Source organism: Marmota flaviventris, chromosome 1 (genome assembly GCF_047511675.1).
Source record: "Marmota flaviventris isolate mMarFla1 chromosome 1, mMarFla1.hap1, whole genome shotgun sequence".
NCBI lineage: Eukaryota > Metazoa > Chordata > Mammalia > Rodentia > Sciuridae > Marmota > Marmota flaviventris.
The window spans coordinates 219,200,756-219,219,210 of record NC_092498.1 but is presented as its reverse complement, the minus strand read 5'-3'; the positions used below and the strand labels follow the sequence as shown (position 1 = coordinate 219,219,210).

The 18,455-nt window shown below is 64.0% G+C and overlaps 2 protein-coding genes across 5 annotated transcripts; both read right to left on the bottom strand.

Annotated features, from left to right (window-relative positions):
* Positions 1–150: 150 nt before the first annotated feature.
* On the bottom strand, positions 151–1,148 carry Timm13 (translocase of inner mitochondrial membrane 13). Of its 2 annotated transcripts, none has more exons than XM_027952624.2 (3): positions 991–1,148; positions 801–869; positions 151–607 (listed from the first exon to the last, which is right to left on the bottom strand). In XM_027952624.2, the coding sequence occupies exons 1-3, from the start codon at positions 1,063–1,065 to the stop codon at positions 509–511; spliced, it is 243 nt and encodes an 80-aa protein (XP_027808425.1). In that variant the 5' UTR covers positions 1,066–1,148; the 3' UTR covers positions 151–508. The 2 variants fall into 2 exon arrangements, with proteins under 2 accessions (XP_027808425.1, XP_027808424.1); XM_027952623.2 differs by having other exon boundaries at positions 946–1,143.
* A 1,980-nt stretch (positions 1,149–3,128) lies between these two features.
* Positions 3,129–18,417, bottom strand: Lmnb2 (lamin B2). Of its 3 annotated transcripts, XM_027952460.2 has the most exons (13): positions 18,142–18,213; positions 11,659–11,866; positions 11,235–11,371; positions 8,557–8,713; positions 8,357–8,482; positions 5,630–5,800; positions 5,415–5,540; positions 4,996–5,216; positions 4,623–4,911; positions 4,438–4,545; positions 3,956–4,075; positions 3,665–3,775; positions 3,129–3,238 (listed from the first exon to the last, which is right to left on the bottom strand). In XM_027952460.2, the coding sequence occupies exons 3-13, from the start codon at positions 11,273–11,275 to the stop codon at positions 3,197–3,199; spliced, it is 1,512 nt and encodes a 503-aa protein (XP_027808261.1). In that variant the 5' UTR covers positions 11,276–11,371; positions 11,659–11,866; positions 18,142–18,213; the 3' UTR covers positions 3,129–3,196. The 3 variants fall into 3 exon arrangements, with proteins under 3 accessions (XP_027808261.1, XP_027808258.1, XP_027808260.1); XM_027952457.2 differs by lacking the exon at positions 11,659–11,866 and having other exon boundaries at positions 18,142–18,417; XM_027952459.2 differs by lacking the exon at positions 18,142–18,213 and having other exon boundaries at positions 11,659–12,422.
* Positions 18,418–18,455: the final 38 nt, after the last annotated feature.

Below are 18,455 nucleotides of genomic sequence, written 5' to 3'. Positions count from 1 at the left end.
GGTGTTTGGCAACGCCACCCATGAGCCAGCAGCCCAGAAGCAACAAGGGGGAGCGGATGCCCCCACGGAAGCTGAGGTCCACTCTGAGCAGGGCGCTCAGAGGCATACGGCTTCTCCTCCCACATAACCCTCAGGAAGGAAATTCACGGATTTTCTGTCCCTCAGTCAGCAATTTATTGGCCCATCCTCAAGAGACCACAACTTGAGTGGGGCCTGACCACCTCCCACCGCACAAGAGGTCCAAACAAAGGATTCTCGGCCCAGGAAAGGCGGCTAACCTGGGTACTCCAAGAGAGAGGCCGTGGATTCCCAGGCCTTGGGAAGGGCACAGACCCAAGTTGCACTCGCTGGCAGAGGCACACCTCAACTGTCCCTGCACTGCGCCGCCCGCATAGACCATGGGCGGTATGCACTCGTTGGCTCCCGCCTCGGAAAGCACGTTGATGGATATGAGCCCGGGTGGGTGACTCCCGTGGGTGGACTCCCCGGATGGTGGCGTGCCTCCTGATTACATATTGGCTCGTTCCCGCTGCAGCCGCGAGTTGTAGGCGCGGGACACGGTGTTCCAGGCGTCCATATAGCGGTCCATGCACATGGCGATGCACTTCTGGGGGCGGGGAGAGGACGCAAGGCTCGGTTCTGGCCGTGTGTGCAGCGGTTCACCCGCCCCAACTCTAGGCCACTGGGCTGCAACGGCGCACGCGCAACAGTTCCGCCCCCACCCCGCGCACGCGCAGACGCCTCGCCACCCGCGGCGGGACCCGGCGATCCCTGATCCAGACCCCCGCGTGGGGTCTCACCTGCTCCGAATTGTCCAAGGAGCCCCCCGGCTTCCCAATGCACTTCCGGAAACACTTGTCGGTCATCCTCTGTGGACACACGGGAGCCCTCAGTCGCGACGCCACCCCGGGGCACCCCCAACCCCGGCCCCCGCGGGCCCCGCACCTGAAGCAGCTCCTGCGCGTTGGCCACGGCAATCTGCACCTTCACCTGCTCCATGATGAGCCCCGGGTCCAGCTTCCCGCCGCCGGAGCCACCGAAATCCGAGCCGAATCCGCTCTCCATGGCTTCGCAGTCCACCCGGCCGCGGCCGCGCGCGCCGACCCACAGTCGCCGGAAGCCGGGCCGCCCAGGGCACCACGGGAAACGGAGCCAGCACCTTAACTCCCACAAGGCCGCGCGGATCCCTACGCGCACGCGCCAGGGCCTAAGTCCCGGCGTCGCTCCGCGTCCAGGCCCCGCCCCGGCCCGCCGCGCGTGCGCACCGCGCGGTGGGCGTAAGCCGAGCCCCGGGCTTCGAGCGGGAACCTGTCTACCAACGCCAAAGAGGTCTGCGCGGCGGGCGGAGTCACGACGGACGCTCGCCTCGGTGGGCCCGACTCTGCGCTGGTTAAAACCAGTGTTTATTGGAGAATCGTACAAAAGTCACTGGTCACAAAATGTGCGTCGCAAACTAGTGGAAGGGGACAGCAAAGCCGCACATCCGACACGCAGCTCAAAACCCAGCCACGCACGCCAAAGGGCCCGCGTCTCCCGGAGTCCAGAGTAGACGAGGGGGATCACGCGCCAGCCGGCGGGGCAAGCTGTCTCCCAATAGTGGTAGCCAGGTCCTCAGCTACAGACCACCTCCTGTTGGCCCCGGGTGGGCATTGGGCCAGTCACGCACCTGGGCTCCAGGAGCCCAGGACTCTACCTTGCGCCCACCCCTTCGGGAGGCTGGCTCCAGCAGGCGGCCCTGGCAGGGCAGGCAGTGGTGCTGAGCATGGACAGCAGCCTGCCCTGCCTGGACCTTGAGAGGAACTGTCAGTAAGTGGTCACCACGTGTGTGGCCAGAGGCTTCTGAAAACAGGGCAGCTGGACGGCTCAGGAGCAAGGGTGGCAGCAGCAGCAGCACTGGTGCTCTCCCTGCCTGGGGCTCAGTTCCCAAGGGCAGCCAGAGCCAATGACCAACGAAGCACCACACCTGTCCAGACTGCAGGGCAGGGCTGTTTTGTGTCCGACCGCTGCTTTCTGGGGACAGCGCATGAACGTGGCTCAGCATCAGTGTCTGAACTCCAGCTGCACTTTCCGAGGGAGATCAGCCATGTGAAGGACTGGGTGCTCATGGAGATAGGTCCCCCACCCCATGCCATCCCTGGGAGGATGACCTATCTGCCTGTCCTGGTGGCCCTGGAAACCTGCATACTCACAAATGTAAAAATAAATATCCATTAAAAAAATAACATGTGCCTATGAGGGAGTAGGTGAGTGTGACTGTAGAAGGGGCTGCTGGGTGGGCAGAAGCCAGGCGTGGGCCATGGAGACAGGACTCCATTTTCATCTGCATGTCTGAGAAACATTTTGGCACGGATGTGTGCACATGGGAGGCAGCAGGGGCCTCTCCCCCAGTCTCCAGCCAGGATGGAGACCCATGCTCCACTGGGAGGGCTGGGAATCAGCTGTCATGCACTCAGCTTTCTAACACTCATGACCTTTGCTCCCGAGGTCAGCAGTGTCCCCTTCTGAGCAGTGTTGACCAGTCTTGGGAGCGTCCTCCTTTCCTGCCCTGCTAGCCCTGCAGGATCAGGGTGGCAACTGGAAAGCTTCAGAATTGAGGCCCAGAAAGCCAGGTCAGAGTCCCAGCCTGCTGCCCACAACAGGACGGAGGCCAGACCAGCCCTGCAGGCCCTGGCTATGCCAGAGTGCGCCCCCAGCCCCTGCTTCAACGCACTCAACGCAAGGATGGCTTCCGGGTGGCTGAAGTGGAACCACCAAATCTTGATGTGACAGTGACAGTGCCCCCCCAACCAGGTCACAACCCAGATTCTGAATTTGGTTTTTAAAAAGCGTTCAAGGAATCCTATAGCTATAGAATCCCTACAGTTTCACATTCTGTCCACCTCGAGCCCCCAGGGGTGGCTTCTGTCCCTCCGCAGGCCAGGTCCGCCACTGAGGCAGAGGCGGCCGTCCACAGCACCCAGGCCCAGCCCCTCGGCCTTCAGGGTCCCCGGGGGTGGAAGGCAGTGGAATGGGGAGGGTGGGAGTCTGAAGCGGCAAGGTGTGCCCAGGTGAGGTCAAGGCCACGCTGACCCGAGTGAGTTGGCAGTTTGCTTAAAAATCAGCTAGAAACAGACCAAAGACTAACGAAAGCCAATGATAGAAAAATAGTTTTCAGTGGCTCTGGGTGAAGAACAGTGTGTAGATGCCGAGTGCTCAGTTACATCAGGCAGCAGCCCCTCGAGGTGGTCCGTGGGTCCCCCTGGGAGGAAGGAAGCAAGGATGGCAGTCATGAGGCCCAGCCCGGGAGGCGGGCCTGGCTGGGCGACCCAAGGAGGGGGGTGTGGTACCGGTCCCTATTTCTAGAACCTTCTATCCCTCCACTACCCTGAGCTACACGAGCACTAAACTTGGCTGCGACTCTGGTGCCAGGCATTCTGCAGGCAACTGGCACCTGAGCCAGAGGGAGTGAGACACCCCATGTCTTGGGGACCCCACAGCCAGCTGCCCTGATGTCACAGAATTTGCACAGCGGGAAGGAGGCAAGCAGACCACCCCAGCCCTGCCTGGGTGGCTGCACACCAAGGGATGGCGGGATCCGGGCCCTGCAGCCCAGCAAGCATGTGAGCGCACGCATGCGTGTACCCAGGTGCTCTGCCCAGGCGGCAGGTGGGCACAGGGTCACTACCTGCTGGTGGAAAAGATCCTCCTCGCCAAACTCGGCTTCCTCTTCCTCTTCCTCCCCGTTCTCGTTCTCCCGCACCACAGAAGACTGCTTCACTGCTCTTGTGGCCACTTCCTGCACCAGATGAGGACCACCGACACTCAACACTGAGGCCGGAGTGTCCCGTGTGACAGGGTCACTGCTGGGCTGCAGCCTCTGTGCCGCGGGTATGGCCCCGGGCTCTACCCCAGGACTGTGGCACGTGGAGGGCAGGTGTGGGGACGCGCGGTGCACCCCACCAAGGCTCACACCCACCTCTCCGTCGGCGCTGACCAGCACAGTGCGGAAACTCTCGCCGGAGCCCCAGCTGCTCTGGCTCTTCCACACCAGGGTTGCGGGGGGGCTGTGGGCCACCCCTGCACCAGCTGCCCACACCTGTCAACCCAAGAACGCCCCACTCAGCCTTCTGGATGTGGATGTGGACAGCACCTGGTGCCCAGCCTGAGGCCCTTCAGTGCCCGAGCACTGCAGCCTCACTCGGGCTTGCTCATGGATGGCGGCCCCCAGGATGCAGACGCCACCCGGGCTCACGGCAGCTGGGCAGTCAGTTGAGGGGACCTAAGGTCCTCCGTGGCCACAACTGCCACTTCTCACCAGTGCCCACCAGCCCAAACAGCCAGGACTCAGCCCTGGCACCTCTCCACGACCCACAGCTGACCCTGGGGCAGAGCTGGACCCGGCGGCACCCAGCCGAGGCCGCGGCCAGCCTCCCACCTGCCCCTCCCTGATGCACCTACCGTGACTGTCTGGCCGGCCCGCAGGACGTACTTGGGTGTGAACTTATAGGCGATCTCATCGCCCTCGAGGACCTGCCTCTTGATCCTCCAGTTCCCCAGGGACTGATCCTGGAAAGGGCACACACACAGGTGACCCGCAGGCCACCAGTACGCGGCACAGGGCTGTGCCCTGCCCAGCAGCTCACCTTGTCCGAGTTGTTCTTGAGCCGCACGAACCTGCCCTCCAGGTCAATCTCCTCGATGCTGACGCTGCCGGTGGCCGAGGCCTGCTGGGCCAGGCGGAAGCTGCTGCTGCTGCCTGAGCCAATGCTGCCCGAGCCAATGCCACTTGAGCCGCTGCCTGGAGGCTCCTCCGCCTCCAGACGCCGGCGCTTGCTTCGGCTTGAACGCCCAGCTGTGGACATGCTGCTGCTGCTGCTCGAGGTGGCCCGTGAGATGGTGACCCGTGAGGATGGGCTGGGAGACAGCTTCAGCCTAAGGGTAGTGTGGAGAGGTATGACTGGTGGCCCCGAAAACGCCAGGCCCAGTATCCACGACCGCCCTGCTCCTGCCGCCCACCTCTCCTCCTCGCCCTCTAGGAGCTTGCGGTAGGCGCTGATCTCCATGTCCAAGGTCAACTTGACGTCCAGCAACTCCTGGTACTCGGCCAGCTGTTGCTGCATCACATCACGCATCTCCATCATCTCCTGCTCCTTAGCGTCCAGCATCTTCCGGAACTTCTCCCGCTCCCCAGTCATGGCCCCTTCCAGCTCTCGGATGCGGTCCTCAGCAGCACTGGCCTGGGAGGGGCAGGTGACCAGGTCAGCCCAGCCTCTTCTGGGGCTGCCCCTGGTGGGACAGCAGGCGAGCAGGCCCCTCAGCACAGTGGGGACAGAGGCTGGGCTGTTGAACAGGCTCCGGAGAGCTGGCCCGGTCAGCGCTCAGCGCTCAGGGCTGCCCCCGCCCAGCCCGGCCCCAAGGCCGGACACGGGCCTCACCTGCTTCTGGAGGCTGGAGAGCTGGTAGCTGAGGGACTCGACCCGCATGCGGGCCTCCTTCAGCTCCTCACGGGCTGCGCTGGCCGCCTTGTCATTCTGGTCGGAGCTCAGCTTGGCGTGGTCCAGCTAGGAGAGACGGGGAGGTGAGGCCAGGGGCGGGGGAGCCTGGGAGGTGAGGCTGGGGATGGGGAGACGGGGAGGGGGGCCGGCCGCACCTTGGCCTGGTAGGTCTGCTCCAACTCCAGGCGGTAGAGCCGCACATGCTCGTCCTGCTGGCTGCGCAGCTCCTCCAGGGCCTGCGCCAGGCGCACATCGTATTCCTGCTGCCGGCCGCTGTCCACCTCCACCAGCCGCCGCTCGTGCCGCCGGCGCGTCTCCCGCACCTCCTGCGTGGCGACAAAGCCCGCGGTCCTGCAGCACTGTGGCTCTGAGGTGGCCACCGAGAGCCCAGGAGGAAGGCAGGGGCCCCCTGTCCCACACCCCAAGCGCAAAGCCTGAGTGCTTAGCAGTGCCTCTCTCAAGTCCAAGGCCAGACCCTGGCTCAAAGTGAACGAGAACTGAGCTGGGGGTGCGGCTCGCTGATGGACTCCCCAGTGGCCTCGTCTCTTGTCTCACACCGAACCTCAGAAGCTCCAGGCGTCTCCCTGCTACTTGTTCACACATGTTCACAGGAGCAGCCCTGCTGACCACCAAAGAGTGGACACAGCCCAAATGGGCCTGGGTGGATGAAGGAACACGGTGTGGCCATCCACCTGGAGCGTCACTCAGCCACAAGCAGGAGCCAGGTGACACGGCTGCACTGCACATGGGCTGAGGACCTGGTGCCGAGAGCCCGACAGACAGGTGACAGAGTCAGAGCCGGATGTGGACTCCTAGGCGCTGGGCTACGAGGGATGGGGGATGCTCATGGTCTGGGCTTCCTTTTGGACTGATGGAATGTTCTGGAATTAATGGGAAGAATTGATTCTAAAACACTTAATTCTACACTTCTAAAAAAGGTGAACTTTCTGTCACACGGGGATCACTTCTCTTTAAAGTCGCTCTTTGACTGTAAAACAGATGGTCGGGCTGGGGCTCAGCGGTAAGGAGCTTGCCTAGCACATGAGGCCTGACGAGGATCTCAGCCCCGCAGAAAGACTCAGAAGACATGGCCATCGATGGCTGCGACTGCGGGGGCCCAGAGCCACGCCTGCATCCCGGTGCCTCGGAGGCTGAGGCAGGGGATGCAAGTTCAAGGCCATCTTGAGCAACTTCGTGAGACCTGGGGAATGGCCTGGGTGAGTGCCTGGGTCCAGTCCCCAGGACCCCCCAACACACAAAAAGACCACGAATGGCTCGAGCCAGAGGCCTGGGCCTTGACAGAGGCTGGGATGGGACGACGGCAGCAGGCCCAGCCAGGCATCTTCGCTGGCCACACCAGGAGACCTGCCCGGGCACAGAGTCGGAGCCCTGGCGGCTGGCGGCCTAGAGGGACCTTCTGAGGGCGGCCGGGCAGACACCCACCTGCACCCGGTGTGCCCGCTCCTCGGCGCCCCTCCTGCGGGGGCCCTTCCCGGGTGCCTGCGCGGCTCCCCTAGGGGGTCTCCCCAGGTCTCTTCGTGGGTCCCCTCACAGGTCCTCCCACAGGTCCCCATCCGAGTTTACTCAAGGACGCCTTCACAGGTCTCCTCAGCGGATCCCTCAAGGGGATCTTCCCAAGTCCCCTCAGGAATCTCTTCACTGCTTCCCTCAGAGGTCTCTTCACGGGTCCCCTCATGGCTTTCTTCACAGGTCCCCTTAAGAGCTCGGGGTCCCTCATGGTTTTCTTCACCCTTAAGACCTCGGGGCCCCTCATGGCTTTCTTCACGGGTCCCCTTAAGACCTCGGGGTCCCTCATGGCTTTCTTCACGGGTCCCCTTAAGACCTCGGGGTCCCTCAGGGCTTTCTTCACGCGTCCCCTCACGGGTTCAGGTTCCTTAAGGGGTTCCCTTGCAGGATCTCTCACAGCCTCAGGGTCCCTGATGGATTCCTCCACAGGTCCCCTCTCAGGCTCAGGGTCGCTCACGGATTCCTTCACGGGTCCCCCAACATGCTCAGGGTCCCTCACAGATTCTTCCATGGGTCCCCTCACAGCCTCAGGGTCCCTGATGGATTCCTCCACGGGTCCCCTCACAGCCTCAGGGTCCCTGATGGATTCCTCCATGGGTCCCTTCACGGGCTCAGAGTCCTTCACAGATTCCTCCACGGGTCCCCTCTCAGGCTCAGGGTCCCTCATGGATTCCTTCGCGGGTCCCCTCACAGGTGCCTTGAAGGGTTCCTGCAGGGATGTGGGTCCTCCCTCAGGTCCCCTCCTGGGCGTCTTGAGGAGTCCAGGCTCCCTCGTGGCTCTCTTCACAGATCCCCGCACGGGGCTGCCTCCCATGCAGGCCTGCGTGGTGACTGGTACCCTCGCTGGGCCTGTCCGGAGCTGGGCACGGTCCCTCAGCTGCACGGCATCCCTTCCTCTGGCAGGCCTTCCCGGCAGTGACCACCAAGTGGCCCCGCCCGGCCCAGCCCAGCCCAAGGATTCCATGGGCTGTGACTGCAGAATCCGAGGGGGCCAGGCCCTGCACCCCGGCCCCACCCCAGAGGACACAGGAGCCTGGCTGATCTGCCTGAGGTCCCCTGTCCCCAGTGTCCTAAGAAGCCAGGAACCCCGTTAGGAGGTGGTGGGGAGGGAGCAGGTGGCTGGGCGGGGAGAGGGGTCCTGGGGTGGGTGAATGGTGGCCCCCAAAAGACGTGTGTGCGTTCCGACCCCCAGAGCCTGCGCCGTGCCTTGGGTGGCAACAGTATTTGTGCAAGACCCAGGCAGCAGGCGGGTTCTGGATCACTCGGGGCCTCAGTCCAACGACAGTGTCCTTACAGAGCGAGGCCGAGGCGGAGGCGGAGGCAGCGGCGGTGGCCCAGGGCGCGGGCGGACTCACCTCCTCGAACACGCTCTTCTGGAAGTCGAGCTCCTCCTGCAGGCTCTGGCAGCGGTTCTCCAGGTCCACGCGCATCAGCGTCTCCTTCTCCAGCTGCTTTTTAGCCACGGCATGACCGTCCTCGGCCTGGGACAGAGTGGCAGCTGAGGACGTGCTGCTCACGCCTCCCCCGGAGCCCCGGCCCCAGGAGCTGGGCCTACCTTGGCCAGCTGGGCCCGGAGCTCGGCCGCGTCGCTCTCCAGGCTGCGCTTGTCACTGAGGGCGGCGGCCAGCTCCACCTCGCTCCGGTGGAACAGGGACTCCAGGTCCTTCACGCGGCCCTGGGCCACGGAGAGCTCGCCTTCCCTCTTGCTGGCACTGCAGGTCAAGAGGCCAGGTGAGCCAGGGGACAGCGTGGCCACGCAGTCACAGGGGACCTGGCCCTGGCCTCACCCCCACGGGGACACGCCGTGCCTCTCAGGGCTGTGGCGGGCAGGCCATGCAGAGCGGCCCCCACCACTGGAAGCAGTGGCACCAGTGTCCTTTCCTGGGAGTTCTGGGCTGAACGGGGAGTTCACAGGAACAGGGGGTCTTGCCGGCGCCTGCCCGGCTTGGACATCAGGCAGCGAACACCAGACCTCAGACACGGGAGCGCCTGTGGCTTCTGAGGGCTCTGGGGACATCCCGGCTGCGCACGGCTGTGGGGAGGAGCCACTCTCACACCACGAGCCACCCGGGACCCCTCCTGGGGTCTCTGCTCAGAGGCCACGGGAAGCCACGCTAGGAGGGAGGCCGGCCCTGGGGACGGTGGGGCTGGGCCACGACTGTTTGTGGGAGAAGAGGTTGGCCTGCAGGATGGAGCTGGGCCAGGCGGCCAGGAGCAGAGGGGTCGGGTCTGCAAGGACAGGTCCCGCAGGCCACTGCAGAGAGCAGGGTTCTGGCCATGGCGGCAGCCCCTCCTCTGAGCACCAAGGGGCTGACGCAGCTCCAACCAGGTGCAAGAGCTCCCTGGGGCCACCAGGAGCCGGGCCCACTGGTGGGGTCCTCCGTGAGGCCACCTGCCTTTGTCACCATGGATCTTTGGCAACTGATTTGTTAGCAGAAGAAAAACACCAGACCAAACCTGTTAGGAAGGTGACTGAGTTTGGGGACAGTGACCGGATGAGTCAGAGAACCTCGTGATCACTGAGGGAAGCTGGGCGCGAAGCTTGAGGAAACTGCGTCAGGGAAGGGACACCCAGGTCAGAGGTCAGAAGTCAGCCCAGGGTATTTACTATTTGAAAGCATTTTTTTCCTCCAAATTAAGGTGAACTCCACATACTATAAAACTCAGTGTTGCTGCTGCAGTGCTGGGGACAGAACCCAGGGCCTCACGCACACCAGGCAAGGGCTCTGTCACTGGGCAGCACCCTGGGCCAAGACTAGCGGTTGGAGCGGACAGTCCCAGGGCCATGGGGTGGCTCCCGGGTGGTGCAGACCCCTCCAGTGTGCACCACGCAGCCCCTAGTTCCCCGAGTGCCCAGGACAGAACCAGGCCTGCGCGGCTGGGAAGGTGTCTCCCTCAGCCACACCCAGTCCTTTTATCTCAGGGGCTGGCCTAGACCTTGTGACCCTCCAGCCTCAGCCTCCTGAGTGGCTGGGATGACAGGCCTGGCCACTGCACCTGGCTCAAACCTGCTTCTTAACCACAAAGCAGGCTCCCTGGAGGTGGCAGCTTGATGACCACCCAGTGTCCACCTGGGGTCAGCTGGCAGTTGAGGGACGGGTGGGATACCAAATGGAACGTGCAAGGTCCAGGTGATCTGTCCTTGCTCATGCCTGAACTCTGGCTCGTGGTCACTGGGAGGACTCAGACAGTCCCTTGGAGCCCTGGGTCCTGGGCAGGAGGGTGAGGGGTGCCTGGGCCAACCTGGAAGGTGACCTCTCCTGGCAAAGGGACACCATGAGGAGTAGGACCCCCACACACACCACTTACGGGGCCCAGGCACCACTGGCCACGAGGCCCCCGGTGACTACTTGGGTACAGTTCAACCTGGACATAACACGGGCTGTCAGGCCACTAGCAGCACTTTTCTTCTTCAGGCCACCAGCTGCCTATCCCCAAACCAGGTGGCTGAGTTACCACCAATTCTGGGGACACTCAGATGAGCAACTCCCTCCAGGAGGCCACATGACCCTCCTACTAGCAGGGTGCGGCAGAAGTCCACAGGTGCCCCTGAAGCTGAACCAGGCCTGGGGCAAAGCAGGAGGACAGGACCGCAGCTCTGGGGGGAAGCAGCTCTGGGGGGGAGCAGCTCTGGGGGGGAGCAGCTCTGGGGAGGAGCACTCGGGGGAGCAGCTCTGGGGAGGAGCACTCTGGGGGGAGCAGCTCTGGGGAGGAACAGTCTGGGGAGGAGAAGCTCGGGGGGGAGCAGCTCTGGGGGGGAGCACTCTGGGGGAAGCAGCTCTGGGGAGGAGCACTCTGGGAGGAGCACTCTGGGGGGAGCACTCTGGGGGGGGAGCAGCTCTGGGGAGGAGCAGCGGGGGAGACGCCCCACAGGCTCCTGCTCAGAGCACTTGGGACCTGTGGGTGGTGACGCAGAAATGCCTGCAGAGCCCAACTCCAGTAAGAGCTGTCAACTGAGGGAAGTCAAGCCCCCCACCCAAAAGCCCAGGGTCACACGCCGGAGGCTAACAGGACCTCGTGACACAGGGCCTGCCCAAGGGGCAGGGCAGGAAGGCACATGGCGCAAGGCCCTCACTACTGTCCTTGCGTGTCCCTGGTTTAAGTGAGGGTGTGCGCAGCGTGCCGCCTGTGTGAGCACCAGGAGAGACCAGGTCGTCTCAGCCCCTCTCCAGCTTCAGCCGCCCAGTCACCCGCTAGTGTCCAGGCCACTCGGCCAGCCCCTGGCCCTCCTACCTCTTGTGCACCTCTTCCAGCTCTGCGCTCAGCTTGCCCATCTCGATCTGCAGCCGGGCACGCTCCCGGGCAGTCTCGTCCAGGGCCCTGCGGGCGTCCGCCAGCTCCGACTCGTACAGCGCCTTAATGCCGCTCACCTGCGAGACAGCGCACGGTGGGGGGAGCGCAGCGCCGCGCCCAGGCACTCAGCTGCCCCAGGCGAGCACACCTGGCAAGACAGTGGCGGCCAGGGTGCTGCCCCACATCACCTGGCTCACACGGGACACAGTGCCCTGTCGGGTCAGCAAGGGGCAGACTCTCCAGCAGGAAAGCTGAACAGCTAGGGCCCAGGAGCCCCCCCACTGTGACCCCTTCTGGAATGATCTGTCTCCCCTCCCACACCCCAGCTCAAGGGACAGGTGGCGCCCAGAGACCCTGGACTCACCTATGCCCGGAGCACCACATGCCCAGAGGGAACCTGACCCACAGGAAAACAGGCCTCAGCCAGCCTCCTGGGACAGCGAGGACCAACCACCTCTGGATACTCGAGCCCCTGGGCAGCAGTCATGGCCACGTCACATACATTTTTCACATTCTCAGCTTCCAAAATCCAAGAATTGGGGGAACACATGAGCAAGGGTCTCCCCTGGGCACTGTGGACAAGGGCCCAGGTCATTCTCTGAGGTGCCGTCCTGGGCACTGCAGGGTGCTGAGCAGTGTCCCTGGCCTTCGTCCACTCCATGCCAGTAACTCCCCAACCATGAAAGCCACCAGCGTCCCCAAACCTGGTCCTGGGTCCCACTGCCCGAGCTCGGCACCACTGGTCTGACACCACACTGCCTCTTCTCCAGAAGTACCTGGCCACAAAGCCACTCTGGCTGCTTTGTGGGGCCTGTGTCCCTCCACACGGGGGGACATGGGCCCTGTTAAGGTCTGGACGTGAGGGGTTCCCCAAAGCTCAGGTGAGACCGTGCTAGAAGGTTCAGAGGGGACACAATGGGTCATGAGTCCCTTCCCCCATCAGTGTTCTCACCCCAACTGGGTGACTTGGGTGACCTGGAGGCGGGGTGAGGCCGAGGAAGGGGTGACCTGGGTGACCTGGAGGCAGGTTGAGGCTGAGGGGGCCCGGGATGACCTGGGTGGGGTCCCGGGTGCGCCCTTGGGGTGCATGTCTATCTGGAGAGTGGAGTCTCAGGCCTCCTGGTCAGCACCGAGCCGCGTCCCTCCCCACACTCCCCCGCCCACCCAGGGACAGCGCCTGTCTGTGGACTGAGACCTGTGAAGTCCCGAGCCGGGAGTCCCCTTCCCCCCTCTCAGTGGTGGCCAGCCTTTCGGCCGCAGCGGCACAAAAGCTGACAAGACAGGCCCCCTCTGGAGGCAGCGGGCTGCCTCCCTCCCGTGGCTACGCTGGTGTCCTCAGGCTGGGGTCCTGGCTGGGCACTGGCCCTGCCTTCACTGTGCCCTGGGACCAGAGAGCTCTCCACAGACAAGCACAGGCCACCAGCAGGCCAGGGAGGAGCAGGGTTCCTCCAGCCTGAGCCAACCGCTGGGGACACCCGCTGGTGGCTGGAGCCAGGCCACCCGTGCCATCCCTAGAGGGGGCCTGCGGGGGCACTGGGTACACAGGCTTCTGCAGGCAGCCACCTGAGTCCCGTCAGCCCGCTGGGCCACAGCCAGCCCACACCTGGCTGCCCCACATGTGGCTTGTCCGTCCCAGCCCTGTGTGCCAGGGGAGCAGAACTGGCTGCCTGCGGGCCCTCGTGCCCTGTCCCCTGCTGCACACGCGAAGCTACGCGCTAATGTTCCGAAGTATGTGAGCCCGACGGCAGCGAGGTCCGCCTCACACCCGCTGGCCGTCAGTCAGTCACGAAGACTGACAGCCACAGGTGAGGCACGGGGCAGCTCAGCCACTGTGGGACACAGGCTGGGGCCTCCTCCCCGGGAAGCCAGGGAGCCCCTGACCCAGCAGCCCCCTGCACCCCCTGAGGGTGCACCTCCCAAGGGAGAGCACCCGCCAGGAGACCCCCTCAAGTGCTCGCTGGGCAGCTCTCACAACCACCAGAGCCTGAAGCCCAGGCGTCCACTGACAGAAGGGCAGATGGCCCGTACACCTGGAGCGTCCCTCGGCCACAGGCAGGAGCAAAGTGACAAAGCTGAGCAGGGCTGGACCTGAGGACCTGGTGCTCAGTGACAGCCAGACACACAAGGCCGTGGTTGTGACCCAGTGACGGGGGACACCAGGACAGGAGAGTCCAGAGGCAGGATGTGGCCTTTGGGTACAGGGCTGGGAAGGCTGGCTTCTCCTCGGAGTGAGGAGCAGGTCCTAGAAGCCGGCACTGGAGGCCGGGCGCGGTCGCGCACCTGTGCTCCCAGGGGCTCGGAGGCTGAGCAGGAGGCTGAGCAGGAGGCTGAGCGTCCCCGCAGCCCCAGCAGCTCAGGGAGGCCCTGGGCCCCTCAGTGAGAGCCCGACTCCAGACGAAGAGTCTGGGGTGCGGCCCAGTGGCTAAGGGCTCCTGGATTCGACACCCAGGACAAAAAGTAAGAGACCTGGTCACTGAGGAGGGCTGTCCCTGGGCGAGCACACACGCAGGGCTGCGTCACAGCAGGACCGTGCTTGGCTTCAGCCCACGTGGCGACCTCGGGGCCTGTGCTGACAGCCGTGGGGTCAGACGGAGCCAGGCTGCTGGAGACTGAGTGGACTCTGAAGGCCAAGCTAGGGCACCCAGGACACCAGGAGAGGACTGACGGCCTCACTGGCCCTACTACTCTGGGCAGCAGCTCCAGGCCCTCCCCCATGCCAGGGTGGCCAGGCCCACTGCCCAGACACAGGAAGGGCCTCCTCCGGACCCCTGGGCTCAGGGCATGTCAAGTCTGCGGGACATGGTGTGGGTGACAGAGCACGCCTGCCCGCCGAGGCTCTGGCCACCCTCTCCCTGCTTCTGCCCAGAGGCCATCTGGGGCCACCCTCAGCTCCTTCCCGGGAGCTAACTTGCAGAATGAGCTCTGGGTTGACAAAAGTGCCACTCCGGCCTCAACCGGGCACATGCACATGCACAACCCTGCCCTCTGCCCCCAACCCCACCTCCCAGCCCAGGGGTGGTGTGACAGGACACCCAGAGAAGGGTGCTAGGTTAGGTCCCCAACGTCCCCAAAGGCCCATGTGTTAAAGGCCTGGCCCCAGGGTGGAGCTACTGGGAGCGGGTGGAACCTTAAAGGGTGGCCTAGTAGGAGGTCTGAGGTCACTAAGGACCCATCCTGTCCTCAGGCTGGAGTGACGGCACAGGTGTGCTGCCCAACCCCAGGAGCCAGACCACCCAGCACGTGCGGGACCCTCAGAAGGTGACCATGTCTTTAGAAGGCCCTCTCCTCAGGCCTTGTTACATGGCGGAGCCGGCACACGGCATCAGCGCACATCACCTCTGTGCCCACACTGCCCACTGGACCGCCCCAGTCCTGCGCTCCCTCACCACTCCCAGGACATGTGGGCCACCAGTTACCAGCAAAGACAAGCTCAGCGCTGGGCACACCAGCAACTCGGACATGCGTGTGTTTAGACTTTTGATAACTTTATTCATCATGGGTTTTCAAATTTTGCTTATTTTAAAAAACATTCCATCAAAACGTTATCTACCTCACCCAACGAGCGAGGGCCGCCTACAAACCCTGACCATCCTGTTTAAGGCTGTCCAGGGCACCCAAGTCGAGTCTGGGAAACACTCAGAAGAACCCAAGGAGATGTGATGCCCAGGGGCATGTCAGGTCCTAGACAGCGCCCTGGGGCAGAAACGGGCATGGGGAGGGCATCAGAGGTCTGCACAAGCCACGCTGCCTTGATGAGGCCATCTCCGCCCCACCTGCTTGGACAGCCTCAGGAGACCTGCACCTCTCCATGTGCCCAGGGAGCCCCTTGGGCACAGAGCTCTGCCTGCTGTCCACTCCGCATCGCCTGCAGTGGCTCCACCCTCAGCCACAGCTGAGTGGAGGAGATGGAGGCCATCTGGTTGGCCCGACCTGCAGAGCCAGGAGGGTGGGAACAGGTGCGCTCCTGGCAGGGCCACCCGCCCCCTGCCCTGGACACCAGGACACCGGCCATTTGTCTTGTCTTTCACGGGATCCTGCCAAGATTGAGGAATCCCAGCAACTGTGGGTGCATGCACTGGCCCGAAGGTGGGGTCCAGACAACCCAGTGGGCTTTCCTTCCCTGGGCAGCATGGACACAGGGTGGCGCCCCTCAGCTGGAGAGTCACTGGAGACCAGCCCCAGTCCCCCAGCAGAACACCGGGCAGACCAGGTGGGGGAGAAAGCCCAGGCCAAGTTCCTCCCAGCTCCTGAAGCACCTGCCCCCACATCTGGGAACCCCACACCTGCACAGGCACGGGTTCCCCTACCCCCCCAGCACCCCGAGACCCTTCTCCAACAAACTCTGATCTGGAGCCTGCAGGGCCAGGCGCATGTGGCCACCCATAGTGGCACTGGCCACTCCACCAAAACAACACCAACCAAGGCAGCCCGGGGCAAGTCCAGAATCCACACTGAGCCCAGCACTGGTTTCTGTAAGGACAGCGGAAGGTGTGCACAAGGCGTGTGGGCAGGAGGGCTCAGGCACCTCACAGCCCTGCCTGCCAGCTCCTACAGCTCTGCAGGCACCCTCAGGGGACGTCTAATCCCATCTCCTCCAGGTCTCAGCCTGACACTGTGGAAGGCAGTCCTGGTCTGAGCAGCATGGCCCCCCCGCTGTGACAACCTCTGGTCCCCAGAGTCTGCCAAGCTTGCCCTGGAGGCAGCCTCCACCAGGTGCCAGGAGCTGCAGAGGCGAAGCGGGCACCCTGCATGGCACCCCAGTACTCCTTAGTGGGTCCACTTCCTCTGGACCCCACAGGACCGCCCCCAGCATCCCTGCAGGGGCACTACCAGCTATAGTGTGACAGGGGCACTATCAGCCCCAAGCTCTCCCCAACACTGCAGCTGGTGCTAAGGGCGAGGCAGTGCGTCACACCCCCTCCCCCTGCACAGCACCTCTTGCTCCCCTTTACAGGACTGAGAAACGAACACCAAAGCCACACCTGGACACTGATGGCTGGATCAGGTTCCCTGGGGTAGACCTCCAGTGGGGGCCAGCGCAGCACTTGCTGCATGCTTGCCAGACCCAAAGGTTCGTGGGACAACAGAGGTCCAAAGACAAGAGACAGCTGCACCCTGAATTCCAAGCCACTCTGCCAGGCAGGAACCAGGCTCCTGTCCTGAGGATAGCATGTGCTGCCCAGGCGGTGGCCCTGCCAAGTTGGGACAACTCTGCCCCCACTGGACAGATGGCAAAACCAAGGCTCAAAGAGGCTGGTGCCTGTCCAAGGTCATGCAGATTAAAAAGCAGGTGCCGGACATGTAATCCCAAGCAACTGGGCAGGCTGAGGCAGAAGGACTGCCTGTCTGAGCAACTCAGGGAGATGCTGTCTCCAAAAGAGCTGGGGGCTGGGGCCCACTCGCCTGGCATGTCTACGGCACTGGATTCCAACCTCAGCACCACATAATAAAGGCATTTGTGTCCATCTACAACTAAAGAAAATTAGGGAAAAAAAAAAGGGAGCGAGCGAGCTAGGGATGCAGCTCAGCAGTCTGTGGGCAGCACCTGACCAATACCTGACCAAGGCCCTGGGTTCCATCCCCAGCACAGGACGGGAAACAAAAGGGAACCTGGATGGGCAGCCCCAGGGTGGCACCACCACCCTTCCAGCTCCCTCCCCTCCACCAAGCAGCTTTTTGTGTTTCAGCATCCCTGCCCCCAGCTCCATCCAGCAGCAACAGGGATACATGCCTCTGGGCACTGTCCTGTTTTATTGCTTCATTTTGTAAAACATCTATTCTGTTGTGGCCCCACTAACAACCACCCCAGGGGAGGTAGCGCCCAGAAACCCACCTTGCCCTAACCCAGCTTCCCCAGAAGCCCCCCACTTCACCCCCTCTCCAGAGGGGGAAGGCAGGGCCCCTGGTAAATCTAGGTTTCAGTGGCAGCTCTCAGGAAGAGACCCTGGGACTCAGGGACCCAAACCTCAGAACAGAAACCAAGTAGTGGGTGCTGCTCCTGCCCTCTGTGTTGACTTGCCCTTGCACTGCGAATGGTGGGTGGCAGGGAGAAAAGAGCTTCCAGGGGAAGGCAGGGGACAGCATCCCCTCCCCAGGATAGACCCCACCCCGGACCCTGGAGAGACAGCCCTCACCACCCCCAGGGCAGAACTTCCAGAGCCCAAAGCCTCCTTCTGGGTTGGATGGACACCCAGGGCCTAGCCCTCCTTCCCAAGCCCCAGGTGGTGCCTACGAGGCCAGTGCTGTCCTCCAGGCCAAGCTCCGGGCCACCCAGATTCCCCATGGGACCCGGGGAGTCCCCATCAGAGTCCATTCCTCAGATCCCCACCCCTCTGCAGGCCCACCCACTCCAGCCTCCCAGCTCCCACCCCAGAGTCCCTCCAAAGTCCCTGAGCTCCGGGACCACTGTGGAGCCCCCCTCCAGGTCCCAGAGGCCGGCCGCCCCGTTTCCCCAGGAGAGTGCAGCGCCCAGATTGCTCCTGCACACCTGGGTCTACCGGGCCACCGAGGTGGCGCTAGGGCGCCAGGCCGCCCAAGCCCCCAGGACCCCTTCCTGGAGGGCGGCCCGGGCTGCACCCCTGCCCCGCGGCACCTGTTGCTGGGAGTCCCCCGACGGCCTCCTCCCCGGTGCGCGGCCTGCTCTCTGCCCCTGTCCCTCAGGGAGCCCTCAAAACGCCCCTCTCACCAGGGGGACCCCCGGCCACCGCGGGCGGCAGTCGCTCCTGGCCGGCCGGTCCCCCGAGACCCCGCGGCCCGCCGGCCGGTGCCCGCCCCTCGAGCTCCCGCAGGTCCCGGAACAGGCCCGGCCAGCACCGCCGCGCGGCCCCCCGCCCCGGGAGCCGCGTACCTCGCGCGTGGTCACCTCCTCCTTCTCGGAGATCTTGAGCAGCAGCCGGTCGTTCTCCAGCTCGAGCGCGCGGACGCGGTCGATGTAGTGCGCCAGGCGGTCGTTGAGCTCCCGCAGCTCCTCCTTCTCCTGCAGCCGCGACAGGCGCGTGGGCGACAGCGGCGTGGCGGGCCCGCCCGCGCGGCCGGGCAGCGGCGAGGCCATGGCGGCGGCGGCTCGCGGCCTGCGCGGCTCCCGACGGCGGCCCAGGCTCGGCGCGCTCATTCAATCCGCGCCGCGCAAGATGGCGCCGCCGCCGCCCGCGGCCCGCCGCC